This window comes from Erinaceus europaeus, chromosome 4, assembly GCF_950295315.1.
Source record: "Erinaceus europaeus chromosome 4, mEriEur2.1, whole genome shotgun sequence".
Taxonomy (NCBI): domain Eukaryota; kingdom Metazoa; phylum Chordata; class Mammalia; order Eulipotyphla; family Erinaceidae; genus Erinaceus; species Erinaceus europaeus.
In genome coordinates, this window is record NC_080165.1 from 19,652,191 (window position 1) to 19,668,115 (window position 15,925).

Consider the following 15,925-nt stretch of genomic DNA (forward strand, 5'->3'; position numbering starts at 1 on the left):
TTCTTAAAAAAAAAAAAAGATTTATTTGCTAAAGAGAGAACACCAGAGCATCACTCTGGTATATGCAAGTATTAGGGCTTGAACTCAGAACCTCATGTATGCAAGTCCAGTGTTCTGTTCCCTTCCCAACTTTCCAAATAGTTCAAATGCTATTCTTAGAAAGACACTAAAAGTTAGACAAAATATAAATTGTGGCTACAAAGGAGGACACAGTCTGTCCCTGGTCATAGGTCTTCTCTCTGGGATGGGATAACTGCTACCCAAAGGATGGTCTAACCCTCACATCTGGGAAAGATTGGAGCAGTAAAGTGCGGGACCTGCAAGTATGAGCTCTTGAGTTCGATCCCTGGCACTGCATATACCAGAGTGATGCTCTCTCTCATAAGTTAACAAATAAGTCTTCTTTCTTTATTTTTTAAAGAATGACATCAGCTTTCCCAATTTGCATGAGCTCTTTTTGTCCTGTGACTTCCAGGCATTAATTATTCAAGTGCCTCATTCTTCCTTTAGAAATAATTTTGCTTTTTAAAATTTTTAAAATTATCTTTATTTATTGAATGTGACAGCCAGAAATCGAAAGGGAAAGGGGTGATAGGGAGAGAGACAGAGAGATATCTGCAACAGTGCTTTACCACTCGCAAAGCTTTCCTCCTGCAGGTGGGACTGGGGGCTTGAACCTGGGTCCTTGCACACTGTAACATGTGCTCTCAACCGGGTGCACCACCACCCAGCTCCATGAAATAATTTTCCATAGAAAATTTAAACAAAGAAATATCAAGGCACATAATTTTCACCAAGGGGGTAAAATGATATTTTCATTGCGCTCTTGTTGAAATTGCAGTCTTCTTCTTGGGGCCAAATCTCCATAAAGACCCCCTGACATGGTTCTCTATCCTTTTTTTTTTTTCTCAACCCTACTCAGAACCCTGCGCTGTTCTTTCTCACCCCAGCAGCTTAATTCAGCCCACCCCCCACACACAGCCACATGGCGAGCCATCAGTGCTCTTCGTGTAGTCGATGCAGAAGAAATAGTTTTTTTCCCTCTAATTGCATGAACATAGCCTTAAGGTTAGAACTTCACCCAGTGCCCATTGATACCTCTGTCCAGCCTGCGTAGTCTGTATTGTGCACTGGGAGTTTTAGTTCCAGTCAGCATGCTCAGTATGGTCAACTCTGAATCCAGCCAGTCTCAGCATCCTTTGGTCGGAGGTCCCTGTCCAGCACAGACCAACCAGCAAGCTCTGGGGGCACAGCTTCCCCAAGTCTGACCAGCACCAGTCAGGGAACAGCTTCTCCAGTCCCGGTGAGCCAGCCAGTCTAGGGAGGTTAACCAGCGAACAGCGAACAGCGATCAGCACCGGCGGTGGGACAGCTCCTGATCAGCACTGGGAGGCAGACAGCTCCTCCAGCGGGCGAGACGCGCGGCCCAGCCCTGGCTGAGCCACTTCGGATCCAGGCCTGGGATAAGCCCCTACTTCCACCCCCCAACTCTTCCTATCTGATTCCTGGGGAGGGTCGTCACCGCAACCCCGAGGGCTGTACCCATTCAAAAGCCTCTCTGCCCCGACCAACCAACCCCAGTTAGCCAGAAGTCTGCAGACCTGGACAGAGCCTTCCTCCCACACCCCCACTGCAGCGCTCACGTCTCCCCTCTGCAGACCCCCGGGAGCACGAACCTGACCCCACCCCCAACCTTTACGCTTCTCAGCAGCTCCCCCCACCCCTAAAAAAAAAAAAAAAAGCACAGACCCGAGCCTTCCCTAAGCAGAGCCTCTCAAGTCAAGCCACCTCCTCTCCTCCAACCAGCTTCCCGCGCCCCCTCCCTCCTCCGGTTCCTCCTCCTCCCGGATCCTCCCTCCTCCCCTCCCCCTGCGGCGCCGCCGCTCGCTGCCGCGGTGTCCTGGCAGGGTGTCGAGGTGTGTCGCGGGCGGGGTGTCGCAGGGCGTGTCACGAGGTGACTCGGGGAGGGCTGAGGACCGAGGAGGAAGCACGAAGGGCGAGCGGGGCTGCCGCTCCGTCACCCCTCCCCCGCCGCAGTCGCAGGCCTTTCCCCGGAGAAGATGGCGGATCGGGCGGAGATGTTTTCTCTCTCTACCTTTCACTCGCTGTCGCCGCCAGGCTGCAGGTACGCATTTTGGTGCCCGGGGCCTTGGCAGGTCCCCATCTTCCTGCAGCCCTCCATCCCCATGCTCGCCCCTGCCCCCCCCCCCCCACACTCGGACCCAGCCCCCAGCCCCCCGCGACCTGGTCCAGCCACCCCACCCCCATCATCATCTTGGGGGACCCAAGTCAAGGCCCCTGTCTTGCCCTGAGGCCTCTGATGCCCACTCCCCATCTATCTCCCACCCTTTGATTCAGGGTCTCTTATTTTTTGTCCTCCTCCTTATTCCTCTTCTCAGGTCCTAATGACCCCATCCCCCACCTCCGTTTCCCACTAAGATCCGGGTGCCGCACCCAGCATGGCCATCTGACACCTCAAGGGTGGAGGCCGGGGGCCCAGCCTCTAAGGGGCACCCCTCCTGGGCAGCACACACTCTCAGCTGGCTGGTGTCTTTTGGGCCTTGTTGAGCCCAATCTTGCTGGTCCATGGGACTGGGGGGGGGGGGAATTTGAAATCAAGCCTGGAGCCCTGAGGGAGGGGGCTGGGGAAGAGGGTGGGGAAGGAGAGACTGGACCTTGGTGTAACCTGCTGTGGGCAGGAATGGGGAGATGCAAGCTGACCAGACTCTGCTCCCTGAACAAGCTTGACACCTCCCTCTTCTTCTGCTGCTGCAGCTTCAGCTCCTCCCCACCCCCCTGCACTGTTCAGCCTGACTCCCCTGAGGCTGAGGCCAGTAGGACCCAGAGGGACAGGGACGTGGAGCTGAGTGTACAGGGAGAGGCTGCAGGCTCTGTGAGGGGGGAGGGGTGGAGGAGAATTGACATCAGAGTGGCTCCTCTGGCTGGGGTGGTCATGGCTCAGATTGTGGGGGCCAATCCAATGGAGAGTAAAGCTTGAGATTCAAGGTGATAGCAGGATTTGGGTCTGGAAGCTGGTGACTCTGGAGATCAAGAAACTAGGAATTAGGGGGCGGGGATGAGCCTTGGTCCCTCCTTGGGACCAGCTCCTAGGCAGGATTGGTGACTCTCTCAGAAGCTCTATCCTTGCTCTCTGACCCTGGTCTCCTCTCCAGGCCACCTCAGGACATAAGCCTGGAAGAATTTGATGATGAAGATCTGTCTGAAATCACTGACGACTGTGGCCTGGGTCTCAGCTATGACTCGGACCACTGCGAGAAGGTGGGGAGAGGGCAGGGGTGGGGTGGGTGGGTGCAGAGCCCATTCAGGTGATAACCTGGCTCGGGTTTCACTTGAGGGCTCACTTGGGGTCTCAGTGTGAGTTTGAGCTCACCCCAGAGCTTTCCCCAGCCCTCACATGCCCCCTACCACCAGTGAGCTAGCTTAGGGGAGGGGAGGTATGCTTATGCTTTGGGTCCTCACTGCCCTCAGATCACATTCTTAACCTCTTTCAGCTGCCATCACACCTCCTCTTCTCCCCAGTGCTGTCCCTCCCTCTTATGCCTCCTGTTCCCACCACTGAAATCCTTTCTCTCTGCCCCATCTCTTGCTTTTGCTCCTTCCTGCTTCTCCACATTTCTGTTTTCATTGATTCAAGAATACTTTTGAGCTACTGCCATGTGGTGAGTGTTGGGGGTTCCCAGACACTTGGAGAAGAACAAGATAGGTATGGCCCTGGCTCCTAGAGGTTTGCAAAACTAGTTGGGAAGAAAGAGATACTGTAAGAGGCACTGGCTGCCTGAGTACCAAGGACTAAATTCCCAAAGGAGGACACAGGTGCAGTATGGGGAGCCCAACTGAGACTGAGGCCACAAGAGATACTCTTCAGTGGAAATGGCACAGCACAGAGCCCTGAAGGAAGAAATGCAGGAGGTGGGCACATGAGGGAGGTGGGGCAAGAGGGTGGTAGGACAAAGGACAAATGGAAGAGAAGAACAGTGGGCAGAAAGATAGGCCGCAGAAAAGGCCCTGGGATTGGAGCCAGGTTGGTGAAGCTCCCTTCACAGAAGGGTCCTGGTGTCTCAGTCTGTGTACACTTAGTCCGTATTAGTGAGCACTCATTGTGGGCCAGGTCCTGTTCTTACAAGTGGAGCTACCTCAATACACAATATTGCCATGGCTACCCTGGTGGGGCTTGTATATTAGTGGGGTAGACAGATTGCAAACTATGTATAGTAATGGTGACTTAAAAAAAAATGCCATGAAGCAAAGGGGCAGGCAGATAGCTCACCCAGTAATGTACTTCACCATGTGTGAGGGAGGACCCAGGTTCTAGCTCCCATCACCACATGGGAACACCATGCAAAAGGGGATCTCCTCAAGCAGAGGAGTGGCGCTATGGTGTCTCCCTTTCTCCCTGTTTCCCTCTCTGTCTCTAACCTTCTCCCTGACTGGGGGGTGGGGGAGGAGGCCATCAGGGAAAGTGGAATCATGCAGACATGAAGTCCCAGTGAAGTCCTGGTTGGGGATAAAAGGAAGGGAAGGAAGGAAGGAAGGAAGGAAGAGAGAGAGAGAGAGAGAGAGAGAGAGACTTGTAAGGAAGAGTTCTGGGATCAAATGTGATAGATATTGGGGGCTGACAGGTTGAGAATCTGTCTCCCAGGCTTGGGAGTTTGATCTTTTATCAAGAACTGGAGTGATCCTTACCTATCTTAAGCAGATTGCAGAGAAAGAAAGAGAAAGAAAGCCAAATTGCTCTGTTGGTGGAAGGCAGAGAGAGCTGGAGTCTGAGCTTGATTTATAGCTTCTGAATCCCCCCTTTCCTGGCCTTGGGGCTCCAAGTCACCTAACTCTGTCCTGTCCCTTCTTCCTTCAGGACAGCCTCTCCCTGGGGCGTTCGGAGCAGCCGCACCCCATCTGTTCCTTCCAAGATGACTTCCAGGAGTTTGAGATGATAGATGACAATGATGACGATGATGACGATGAGGAGGAGGAGGAGGAAGAAGAAGAGGATGATGATGAGGAGGAGGAGGAGGAGGAGGGAGAAGGGGAGAGCAAAGAGGGAGGAGGCAAGAAAGTCCCCGTGTTGGATGCCCTGATCCCCTCCCCGTCCCAGGAGGAGCCCCACAAGCACCGGCCCACCACGCTCCAGCTGACTACACTAGGAGCCCAGGTGAGCTTCAGCCCCATAGCACCCAGACACTGAATACCAAAGCAGCCTCCTTAGCCCGCTCTTTTGCCCCCACCCCGCCAGGACTCGTTGAATAACAATGAAGGCTTTGCCCCAGCGCCCCCAGCCTCCTGGCAAGAGACAGTGCCCAGCTCACCCACCCAGGAGCCCACCAGAGGTGAGGGGTGTGATCGGAGGGGGAGGAGGAAGGGAAAGCAGGGTCCGAGGTGCAGGAGGTGGGGGAGGAGGGCGGGTACTGGCTGATGCGCCCCGCTGCCCCCCAGAGCCGCCTGCGCTCCTCCCGCCCGCCCCCGCCGAGGAGAGCCCCTGCGGGGCGCAGTCGCCTGAGCACCCGGGTTGCGACTGCGAAGGGAACGGGCCCGCGGGGCCGCCTGCGCCCGACGGGACCTCGCCCTCCTCGGACCCCGGCATCGAAGCGGACCTGGGCAGCCGCTCGAGCGGGGGCCGCGGCGGCCGGCGGAGCAGCCAGGAGCTGTCCTCGCCGGGCTCGGACTCCGAGGACGCCGGGGGCGCGCGTCTGGGACGCATGATCTCGTCCATCTCCGAGACGGAGCTGGAGCTGAGCAGCGATGGGGGCAGCAGCAGCGGCCGATCCTCGCACCTCACCAACTCCATCGAGGAGGCCTCGTCCCCGGCCTCGGAGCCGGAGCCTGAGCCCCCCTGCGAGCCCCCGCGCCGCCCCGCCTTCCTGCCCGTGGGCCCCGACGACACCAACAGCGAGTACGAGTCTGGCTCCGAGTCGGAGCCCGACCTCAGCGAGGACGCTGACTCGCCCTGGCTGCTCAGCAACCTGGTGAGCCGCATGATCTCCGAGGGCTCGTCGCCCATCCGCTGCCCCGGCCAGTGCCTGTCCCCGGCGCAGCGGCCCGGGGAGCCCACCTCTCCCGCCGGCGACCTGGCCAGCACTGACCACGCGGCCGCGGGGCCCGGAGATGTGGAGCTGCTGGACATGGAGACGCTGTGCGGGTCGCCGCCCCCCGTGCCCCCCGCGCCCCGGCCACTCCCCGCGCAGCCCGGGCCCTGCCTCTTTCTCAGCAACCCCACGCGCGACACCATCACCCCGCTCTGGGCCGCCTCAGGCCGCGCCGCCCGCTCCGGCCGCTCCTGCTCTGCTGCCTGCTCGGAAGAGGAGGATGAGGAGGAAGAGGATGAGGATGATGCTGAGGACAAGCCAGGCCTCCCTGGGGGCAGGGGCTCGGCCCCTGTGGCGCCCCTGGACGCCTCTCTGGTGTACGACGCGGTCAAGTACACGCTGGTGGTGGACGAGCACACGCAGCTGGAGCTGGTGAGCCTGCGGCGCTGTGCCGGCCTGGGCGACGACAGCGAGGACAGTGGTGGCGAGGCCAGCGAGGAGGAGCCGGGGGCTGCGCTGCTGGGAGGTGACCAGACCCCTGGGGACGCCTCCCCGGACAGCCCTGACCTCACCTTCTCCAAGAAATTCCTCAACGTATTCGTCAATAGCACCTCCCGCTCTTCCAGTGAGTGGGTGTGGGGAGCAGAGGGGTGTGGCCCTGGGGTAGCAGACAGGACTCTCAGGCCCAGTCTTCCAGAGTGCCCAGGCCCCCTGAGGTCTGGGGGGTGGTCAGGGGATCTCCCTGGATCCCTGCTAAGGTAAGGGATGGGGTGGGAAGGGTAGCTCTAGAGGAGAAACAGTGGCTCCAGCCCTGGCTTTGACCTTCTGGCGTTTTCTTCCCCACCCACTTCTGAGTCTCTGTCTCTCTCTGTCTCTGTGTCTCAGGCACTGAGTCATTTGGCCTTTTTTCCTGCCTGGTCAACGGGGAGGAGAGAGAGCAAACGCATCGGGCTGTCTTCAGGTATGGCCCTGCTGTTATGACCTCAGCCTCAGTCTACCCACATGACAGGACCCTGGACAAAAGCCACCCAGTTATGCCCCAGCCCCAGCGACCTTCTGCTCCCTTCTCCCCCCCACACCCAGGTTCATCCCTCGACACCCAGATGAGCTAGAGCTGGATGTGGACGATCCAGTGCTGGTGGAGGCTGAGGAGGACGACTTCTGGTTCCGAGGCTTCAACATGCGGACGGGGGAACGTGGGGTCTTTCCTGCCTTCTATGCTCACGCAGTGCCCGGCCCTGCCAAAGACCTGCTGGGTGAGGCTCCGCCCCTTAGTCACCTTCAGTATCCTAGACCGTGGCCCTTGTTCTCTTGCCTGACCTGGGCCCATGTGCCCCCCTCACCCCAGGGAGCAAGCGGAGTCCTTGCTGGGTGGACCGGTTTGACGTCCAGTTCCTGGGCTCCGTGGAGGTGCCTTGTCACCAGGGCAATGGCATCCTCTGTGCAGCCATGCAGAAGGTGAGTCTAGAGGTGGGGGCCTGGGGCGGTGTGTGTGTGTGTGTGTGTGGGATCTGTTGGCATAGCCCTTGGAGGCTCCAGGCCTCTCACCATCCTGACATACATCTCAGGCACCTTGGGGCAGGCCTGCCCCCCAACCCTGCTTCAGAGACTTGGCAGCTGTTCCCCATCACCTTGAGGTCCCAAAACCTTTTCACTAGCCCACTTGTGTGAAAATGAAAACTGGCCCTCACAGACCCTTCCCTTCCATTTGCTCACTCAGTCCTTCACTCAGCAGATGCTCTTGAGCACCATCTGCTGGCACTTGTATAAGGAGCTGGGAGCCATGGGACAGTGTGGACCTGACAGGAGGGACCAAAGAAAAGGGAGGCAGGCTGGGGGCAGAGAGAGGACCTGCTGGTCCTGAGACCAAGGCATGGCCCCTAGCTTCCAGCATCAGGGTCAGGAGTCTTCAAGCACTACGGAGAATGTTCCACCAAGGAGTACGGAGACCCTCACAGTGCTGAGACCTGCTTGTCCCCTGACCTCTCTCCTAGATTGCCACTGCCCGGAAACTAACTGTCCACCTGCGTCCCCCAGCCTCCTGTGACCTCGAGATTTCTCTTCGGGGGGTCAAGCTAAGTTTGAGTGGAGGACCTGAGGTAGGGGACTCTGGAGGCTTGGGGAGGATGGGGGTGGGGTAAGGCCCGAGGCTGAGCTAAGAAATGTCTGTCAGGGGTATCAGGATGGCTCGGGTCCCTCCCTCTAACCCAACGTCTACTGTTCTCTGTCCTGTAGTTCCAGCACTGCAGCCACTTCTTCCAGATGAAGAACATCTCCTTCTGTGGTTGCCACCCCCGCAACAGCTGGTGAGAGCCTCACCTTTCCTGGGTCCTCACACACCCTGAGGGCTGCCCATCCCCACTGCCTCCCCCTGATAGCCCCACTTGCACCCATTTGGGGCTGCAAATTGAGCTCCCATGTGGCGCCCACTCTGTACTGGGCTTGAGATGTATGCATCAAGTGCTCTCTGGTCCAGGTGGGGAGACAGAGACGAGTAAGTGCCAGAAGTTTCTTTTGGGGGCAGGCATGTGTGTCTTGAGGATGTCAATGTGGGGGTTGAGGGCACAGTGAGAGGGACGTGAGTTCTCCTGGGCAGTGGGGGTGGTTGAAGACTGCTCTATTAGCCTCTGAGAACCAGTCAGTGATGGGTGGGTTTTCTTGACTGGGGACCAGCTGAGTTGAAGCTATGAATGAGAAACACTTGGAGTTCAGGGATCAGCTGGAAGGAGGCTGGAGTGTCACTGGGCACCTGTGCTCTCCTGACTTGCTAGGGAGCTTGTTCTTACTCCTGCTGGTGATGGGCCCCCAGTGTGATATTAGGTGACAGCTGAGCTCTGGCTGTTAGGCAGACAGGGTAGAACCAAGTTCTGCAGAGGTCATCTGGGTGTTGCATCTTGGAAGGGCACCAATGACATACCTCCTGGGCACCAGGCAGATGGTGACCCTCACCAGGAGAAGGAACATGGGGTAAACAGCCCAGTATCTGCAGGCACCGTAGCATTTAATCACAGATGCAGGGAGGTTGAAGTGACCTTATGTTGGCTTGGCATGTAGGAGGGAGGCCTGGAGGGCAGGCATTCCTTGGGAGAAGTCTAGTGGTTAGCTGTGAAGAGGACAAGAGAGCCAGACTGAGGGAGAGGAAACAGGGGTGAAAGAGAAGCTCTTGCCTCCCTTCACCAGTGGGCAGGGTAATGGGCTTCCTGCTCAGCCCAGACTGGTGCCTTCTCAGTGCCCGCATCCTAGATGCAGGAGACAGGAGCAGGCAGGCAGACTGGCAGCCCAGGGCCAGAGGCCAGCGGGGGTGTTGGAGGTTGCAGGTGCTAAAGGCAGACAGCTGTAGGAAGATCACAGTACTGCTGGGGTCGAGGCCTGGGACAGATGTTGAGGCCAGCTTGTTCTCACTGGGATGTTTCTGTGTTAAGAGTGGTGCCAGAGTCCAGTCTGGCTGCTTCTGCACTGAGGAGAGAGTTAGATACAGCAGTGTTTCCACTGTGTAACGCCTCTCTGAGAAATGTCAGGGTTGAAAGAAGACACCGGGGCACAGGCCTTTCTAATATTTGTTCTTCTAGAACTCAGGGCAGTCAGTCCTTTATGGTAAGGAACCCTAAAGTGCCAAACAAAAGGTGAACTTGTTTCATTGTGAAGCCCCTGGTAGATCAGGAAGTTGCTGTGTCTGAATGAGACAGGAATGTTTCAGGATGGACTTGCAAGTAGCCCTAGTTCTGCCCCAGATTTGCTGTGGTTCCTTGGGGCAGGTTCCTGACCCTCTCTGATCCTTGGCTTCTGAGCAGGGCACAGATTCTCATAGTCCCATAGACTCTTGAGAGCTTTGTGTGAGGACATAATATAAAGTGCCAAGGATGGTGCTGGGCACAAGGGAGCCGCAGCTAAGTGTTGGTGACTAGGACTATGGTTACTTGAACACAGCATTTGAGATGAGGTTGTGATGCGATCCTGGGTAACATGAGCCTGTTGTCTTGGCACTGATGCTGTCGTGTGGATTCCCACAAAAACCCAGACTGATCTGATGTGGATTGGATTCACCACAGTTGGCGGGGTCTTGAGTCTAATGCTGAAGGACTGCGATGGGCCTTTCCTTTTTTGCTTTTTTCTTAACCAGAGCACTACCCAGCTCTGGCATATGCTGGTGCTGGGATTACTGAACCTGGGACCTCGGAGTCTCAGGCATGAAAAGCTTTTGCATAGCATGCTATCTCCCTGGCCCACAAGCCCTTCTTCTTCTTTTTTTTTTTTAAAGATTTTATTTATTTATTTGTTACTTTAATGAGGCCGTACAGAAAATAATATGCACAGAGAAAGTCCAGAGCACTGCTCAGTTTTGGTTTATAGTGGTGCTAGGGATTGAACCTAGGATCTTAGAGCCTCAGGCATGAATGTCTTTTCCAGAACCATTATGCTATCCCAACAACCTGTTACTAGTGTCTTGAATAAGCAGAAGACTGCAGGAAAGTTCTAGAAAAGGCTGAAGCAGAGATGGGTTGGTGATTGCATGAGCAACAAAACTGAGGTGCAGGCTGTGTCTGGAATAGGCTTTGACAGATCCAGGGTCAATGTCAAGCCCCACATAAGAACTTAGAAATAACTCTGAGTTTGAAGGATCAGAGGTGGAGCTAGAAAGGCTTAGAGCGGGAGTCAGGTGGTGGTGCAGTGGGTTAAGCACACGTGGTGCAAAGCGCAAGGACCGGCTCAAGGACCCCAGTTTAAGCCCCCAGCTCCCCACCTGCAGGAGAGTTGCTTTACAGGCAGTGAAGCAGGTCTGCAGGTGTCTATCTTTCTCTCCCCCTCTCTGTCTTCCCCTCTTCTCTCCATTTCTCTCTGTCCTATCCAACAACAATGACATCAATAACAAAAATAATGATAACCACAATGTTAAAACAACAAGGGCAACAAAAGGGAAAATATATATATATATATATATATATATATATATATATATATTTTAAAAAGAAAGGTTTAGAGCATCTGGTAACAGTGAGGCATTTGCCAATGGGGACATGAGGCAGGATGTATCAGCTGTGAAGGAAAGACAGCTAGACAGCCTGTCATAGAGTCATTAACCCAGGGCTGGGAGATAGCTCATGAGAGCACAGAACTTACCTGCCTGAAGCCCCAGGAGCCTCAGGTTCAATCCCAGGTATTGTACGATAGAGCTGAGTGGTGCTCTGATATCCCTTACTCTCTCATAAAGATAAATAAAGCAGCTCAGGGGCGACACAGTGGATAATGTGTTGGACTTGTAGGCATGAGGTTCTGAGTTCAATCTCCTGCAACACATGTGTCAGAGTGATGCTCTGGTTCTCTTTTTCTTTATCCATCTCTTTCAGAAATAAATCAATTTAATTATTTAAAAATAAATAAACAGGGGCTGGGTGGTGGTGCACTGAGCTAAGTGCACGTAGTATGAAGTGTAAGGACCCATGCAAGGATCCCTGTTCAAATCTTCAACTCCCCACCAATAGAGGGGTCGCTTCACAAGCGGTGATGCAGATCTGCAGGTGTCTTTCTCTCTCCCTATCTCTGCCCCTCCCCTCTCAATTTCTCTCTGTCCTGTCCAATAAAATGGAAAAAATGACCTTCAGGAGCGGTGGATTCGTAGTGCATGCACTGAGCCCCAGCGATAGTCTTGGAAGCAATAAATAAATAAATTAAAAAAGGAAATAGGGACAAAGAGATAACACTATATGTACTACAACAGACTTTCATACCTGAGGCACTGGAGGTCCTGGGCTCAATTCATGACACCACCATAAGCCAGAACTGAGCAGTGTTCTGGTAAATACTAAGAATGATTTCTTTGGGAAGTGGTGTAGTAGCTAGAACTTTGGACTTGAAAGCATGAAGTCCTGAGTTCAGTTCCTAGCACCGCATGTTACATAATGATGCTCTGGCTCACATTCTCTCTCCCTTCTATCCTCCTTTGTGTTAATGAATATATACGTTTGCCTCCAGGGTTATCACTGGGGCTCAGTGCCTGCACTATGAATCCACTGCTCCTAGAGGCTATATTTTTTCCCTTTCGTTGCCCTTGTTGTTTATTGTTGTCCTTGCTGTAGTTATTATTGTTATTGCTGCTGTTGTTGTTGGATAGGACAGAGAGAAATGGAGAGAGGAGGGGAAGACAGAGAGGGGGAGAGAAAGACAGACACCTGCAGACCTGCTTCACCGCTTGTGAAGCAACCCCCCCGCAGGTGGGGAGCCGGGGGCTTGAACAGGGCTCCTTATGCCAGTCTGGTCCCTGTGCTTCATGCCATGTGTGCTTAACCTGCTGCGCTACTACTTGGCCTGCCGCGGACCACCACAGTGGATGAGCAACAGGAAGGTCAGGGGTCTTGAAGGCAACCTCCCCGGTCGGTCAGGAGTCAGCACGAGGGAGAACAGATTGGGTGACTCTGGACCACTGTGGTGGCCCGCGGCACTGGCCCCCTTAATGAATAGATGTTTAAAATAATGATAATACACTTTTTAAAAATTATTGCCACCAGGGTTATTGCTGGGACTCAGTGCCAGCACTACAAATATAGTATTCTTGGTGGTTATTTATTTTTTTCCCTTCTATTTTGTTTGCTAGAACAGACAGGAATTGAGAGGGGAGAGGGAGACAGAGAAGGAAAGAGAGAAACACACACATACATACACACACACACACACACACACACACCCCTGAAGATCTACTTCATGGCTTGTGAAGAGTCCTCCATGAGGTGGGGAATTAATACATCTTAAAAAAAAATTGAGCCATCACCAACTCCTCATAGGTGCCTTGAACTGGAACCCACCTAAAGTTACCTTAAAAGCTTGGAATCATGTGGCCCACTTCTCATACTCTCTTCCCAAGTCCTCTGTTCCTGCTTCTTCTCTCCAGAGCCCCGAGTCAGGGATGGGGGTGCTGAGCTGTGGGTCTGTGCTCTGATGCCCCTCCACCCCGACTCCCCTTACAGCTATTTTGGCTTCATCACCAAACACCCTCTGCTGAGCCGCTTTGCTTGCCATGTCTTTGTCTCCCAGGAGTCCATGAGGCCAGTGGCCCAGAGTGTGGGGTGAGTTAGACCTGGGGGTGGGGGGGGGTCAGGCTGGACTCATGGGGAGGGATGGTGGGGACAGAGTGTGGGGTGCAGAACTGGAACAGACAGATGGAAAAGATGGGAGGGTTTCAGCTTTGGGGGTGGGGTGGTTCTGGGGACAGGAGAGATGGGGGTGAAGAGTTAGGGCAGGAGGAGAGGAGAGCTCAGATGAGAAGGGACAGGAAGAGGGCAGATGGAGAGCAGGAGCGTGGCAAGAGGGCACCAGGAGGGCTTCGATATGGAGGGAATGGAGGCTCTGAGGCAAGTGACCTGTGACTGGGACCCGATCACACATGATCCTTGAGTCAGGAGAGCTCAGGGTGTGATCTAGTATGACGAGGGCAGGTAGGCAGGGCATTGGGGTTGCAGTGGGGGTAGGGGGAAGATAGGAACTGCAGTGGGGCTGGGAAGGGAGGGAAGGGCTAGGGACAGCCCTGACAGCTTGGTGACACTCTTCTGCAGCCGAGCCTTCCTGGAATACTACCAGGAACACCTGGAGTACGCCTGCCCCACAGAGGACATCTACCTGGAGTAGCCACCGCCACTCCTGCTCCAGGTGCAGCTGGGACCGGGGTGGGGCTCAAGAGACCACTGTGGCTTGGATGGGGACACATGGGGCCTGATGGTCCAGGGATTCTCGGGGCTGTGCTGAGAAACCTTCTCCATGCTCCCTCCAGGCCTTGGGAGCAGGAACACCATGCACCCTCTGCTTCCCCCTTCCATTCTCTGCCACCCTGTCTGCCCCTGGGCCCCCTCCCCCCACACTTCTGTCCCCTCCCCTTCTCTGTGCCTGCAAACTCCTGCCTTCTGCTCTTTACTTTGGTGTCAGAACTGGAAAGAGGAGGGAGGAAGGTGAAGCTGTAGATGGCATCAGGCTCCCAGGTGACCCTTCCTGCCTCTCCTCTGTGATTTATAAAGGAATTTTAATTTTTATAGTGAATCTCAAGAGATTATCCTATCCTTGACCATGGGAGGGGGGAGGGACTACCCCGCACTGCCCACACAGAGCTCAGGGGGAGCAGGGAGGGGTTCCCTAGAAGGACCTGGGGGAAACTGAGGTAGTTCTGATACTCACCCCAATCCCCCCGATGCTGCTGGGAGGAGGGTGCCCTGCCCACGCGGGCGTCTGCTTTGCTGCTGCAATACCCCCCGCAGACCAGCACCTCAATAAACTCTCTGCTTGGTGTGACCCTGGCTGTTTCTGAGGAGGGGTGCAGATATGGGGTGGGGTGGGGTGGGGGCAGGTGCTGCTGATGGAAGTGGGGGCTGAGATGCAGGGGATGGACTCTCAGGAGGTTTTACCCTTCATGCTCATCAAAACATGTCAGGTCCTCATGTATCCTACTGGGTTCTACCCCCCCACACATGTAATGGCCAGCAGGGAGTTGAGCCCCCAGGAGGTCACTGGTTGCATGATGCGTGTTCCTTCTACATGAAAGTCCAGGTTGGGGGGGGACATGAGTGTGTGCACTTGTGAGTGTAGGTGTGCACTCGTGTGTGTGCACACTCTGTAAGAGAGAGAAGAATCTGCTACATTGATTTAAAATCTCATACATTGATTTAAAAATTGGAATTTAGGGGCTGGGGAGATAACATAATGGTTCTGCAAAGAGACTTTCTTTTTTTCTTTCTTTTAGAAATTATTTATTAATGAGAAAGATAGGAGGAGAGAGAAAGAACCAGACATCACTCTGGTACATGTGCTGCTGGGGATTGCACTCAGGACCTCATGCTTGAGAATCCAGTGCTTTATCTATTACACCACCTCCTGGACCACAGCAAAGAGACTTTCATACCTGAGTCCAGGTCCAAAGTCCCAGGTTCAATCTCTAGCACCACCATAAACCAGAAATGAGTAGTGCTCTGGGGTCAAAAATAAAACTGATATTCTGGAGTCTCAGAAGTGCTATGAACACATGTACAGCACCCACAGCAGGCCCGGGAGCCAGACCAGCCATCCTGTCACCAGTAGAGTGGACTTATGCCCTCTGCCTATGCCCTTCCCTGCCTTCTCCAGCCAGGCATCAGCTAGGTGCCTAATGTGGCCCCTCGCCTCGTGTTCTCAGCCCTCCCTCCGGTCCAACTCCCCATTTGTCCATGTTGTTGACCTTTCCCTGTTGGCTGGCCCTTGTGGACGTGCCTGTGTGCCCTCTACCTGAACAGCTTCTTCTCTGGAGGGAGATCCCTGCACCCTCTCAGGGCTAACTACCTGCCACCTTCCTCTCTCCAGATGCTTCTTAGATCTCACAAATCCCTGGCTAACCAGTGTTCCATGCCCTGACCCTGGTCAGCTTGGGTACCCCCTCCCTAGCTTCCTCTTTCCCGTGTGTGTATGTGTGTGTGTGTGTGTGTGTGTGTGTGTGTGTGTGTAGGGAGAAGGGAGAAGGGAGAAGGGAGGGGAGGAGGGATGTCATGCCTCTGAGCAGCTCTGTTCTAATGGGCTGTGAACATGACCCCCTTGCTCAAGCTGGCCCGTGGACCAGTCACTAAACTAGTGCTTTGAAGAATTCTAATGTACAACCACCTTAACATGGGCACTGGGGCTTGGAGGGCCTGATTTGTTCTGTGGGGCCCACAGATACTTCACACCTCCTGTGTGTTTCTCCACCACCTGAGCTCCATCCTGAGTGACTCTGCCCTCCACAGTCTGTCCCTGCCCTTGGAAGCACTGAGTTTCCTGTGAGTGTCAGCTGTCTTCTCTGCCCCCGTTCTCTAGCACCCACAGTGGCAGCCTCCCCCTGGCAGGAGTGTGGCTGTTTTCCTGTGTTCTCCTGAGCCTATGGCAGCACCTGGCACAATGGT

The 15,925-nt window shown here is 54.7% G+C and overlaps 1 protein-coding gene across 3 annotated transcripts; it reads left to right on the forward strand.

The window, feature by feature from the left end:
* Nucleotides 1-1,361: 1,361 nt before the first annotated feature.
* MAPK8IP2 (mitogen-activated protein kinase 8 interacting protein 2) lies at nucleotides 1,362-14,312 on the forward strand. Of its 3 annotated transcripts, none has more exons than XM_060188875.1 (12): nucleotides 1,368-2,125; nucleotides 3,174-3,279; nucleotides 4,874-5,170; nucleotides 5,225-5,345; nucleotides 5,452-6,666; nucleotides 6,927-7,002; nucleotides 7,125-7,297; nucleotides 7,390-7,499; nucleotides 8,036-8,140; nucleotides 8,277-8,347; nucleotides 13,001-13,099; nucleotides 13,586-14,312. In XM_060188875.1, the coding sequence occupies exons 1-12, from the start codon at nucleotides 2,061-2,063 to the stop codon at nucleotides 13,656-13,658; spliced, it is 2,511 nt and encodes an 836-aa protein (XP_060044858.1). In that variant the 5' UTR covers nucleotides 1,368-2,060; the 3' UTR covers nucleotides 13,659-14,312. The 3 variants fall into 3 exon arrangements, with proteins under 3 accessions (XP_060044859.1, XP_060044858.1, XP_007519426.2); XM_007519364.3 differs by having other exon boundaries at nucleotides 1,373-2,125; nucleotides 5,252-5,345; XM_060188876.1 differs by lacking the exon at nucleotides 13,001-13,099 and having other exon boundaries at nucleotides 1,362-2,125.
* Nucleotides 14,313-15,925: the final 1,613 nt, after the last annotated feature.

Excerpts from the sequence above, each read along its gene's own strand:
- MAPK8IP2 (XM_060188875.1), top strand. The coding sequence starts at position 2,061 with ATGGCGGATCGGGCGGAGATGTTTTCTCTCTCTACCTTTCACTCGCTG. Across the intron at positions 7,298-7,389 it reads CCCTGCCAAAGACCTGCTGG|GGAGCAAGCGGAGTCCTTGC; the intron begins GTGAGGCTCCGC and ends CCCTCACCCCAG. Across the intron at positions 8,141-8,276 it reads GTTTGAGTGGAGGACCTGAG|TTCCAGCACTGCAGCCACTT; the intron begins GTAGGGGACTCT and ends TCTGTCCTGTAG.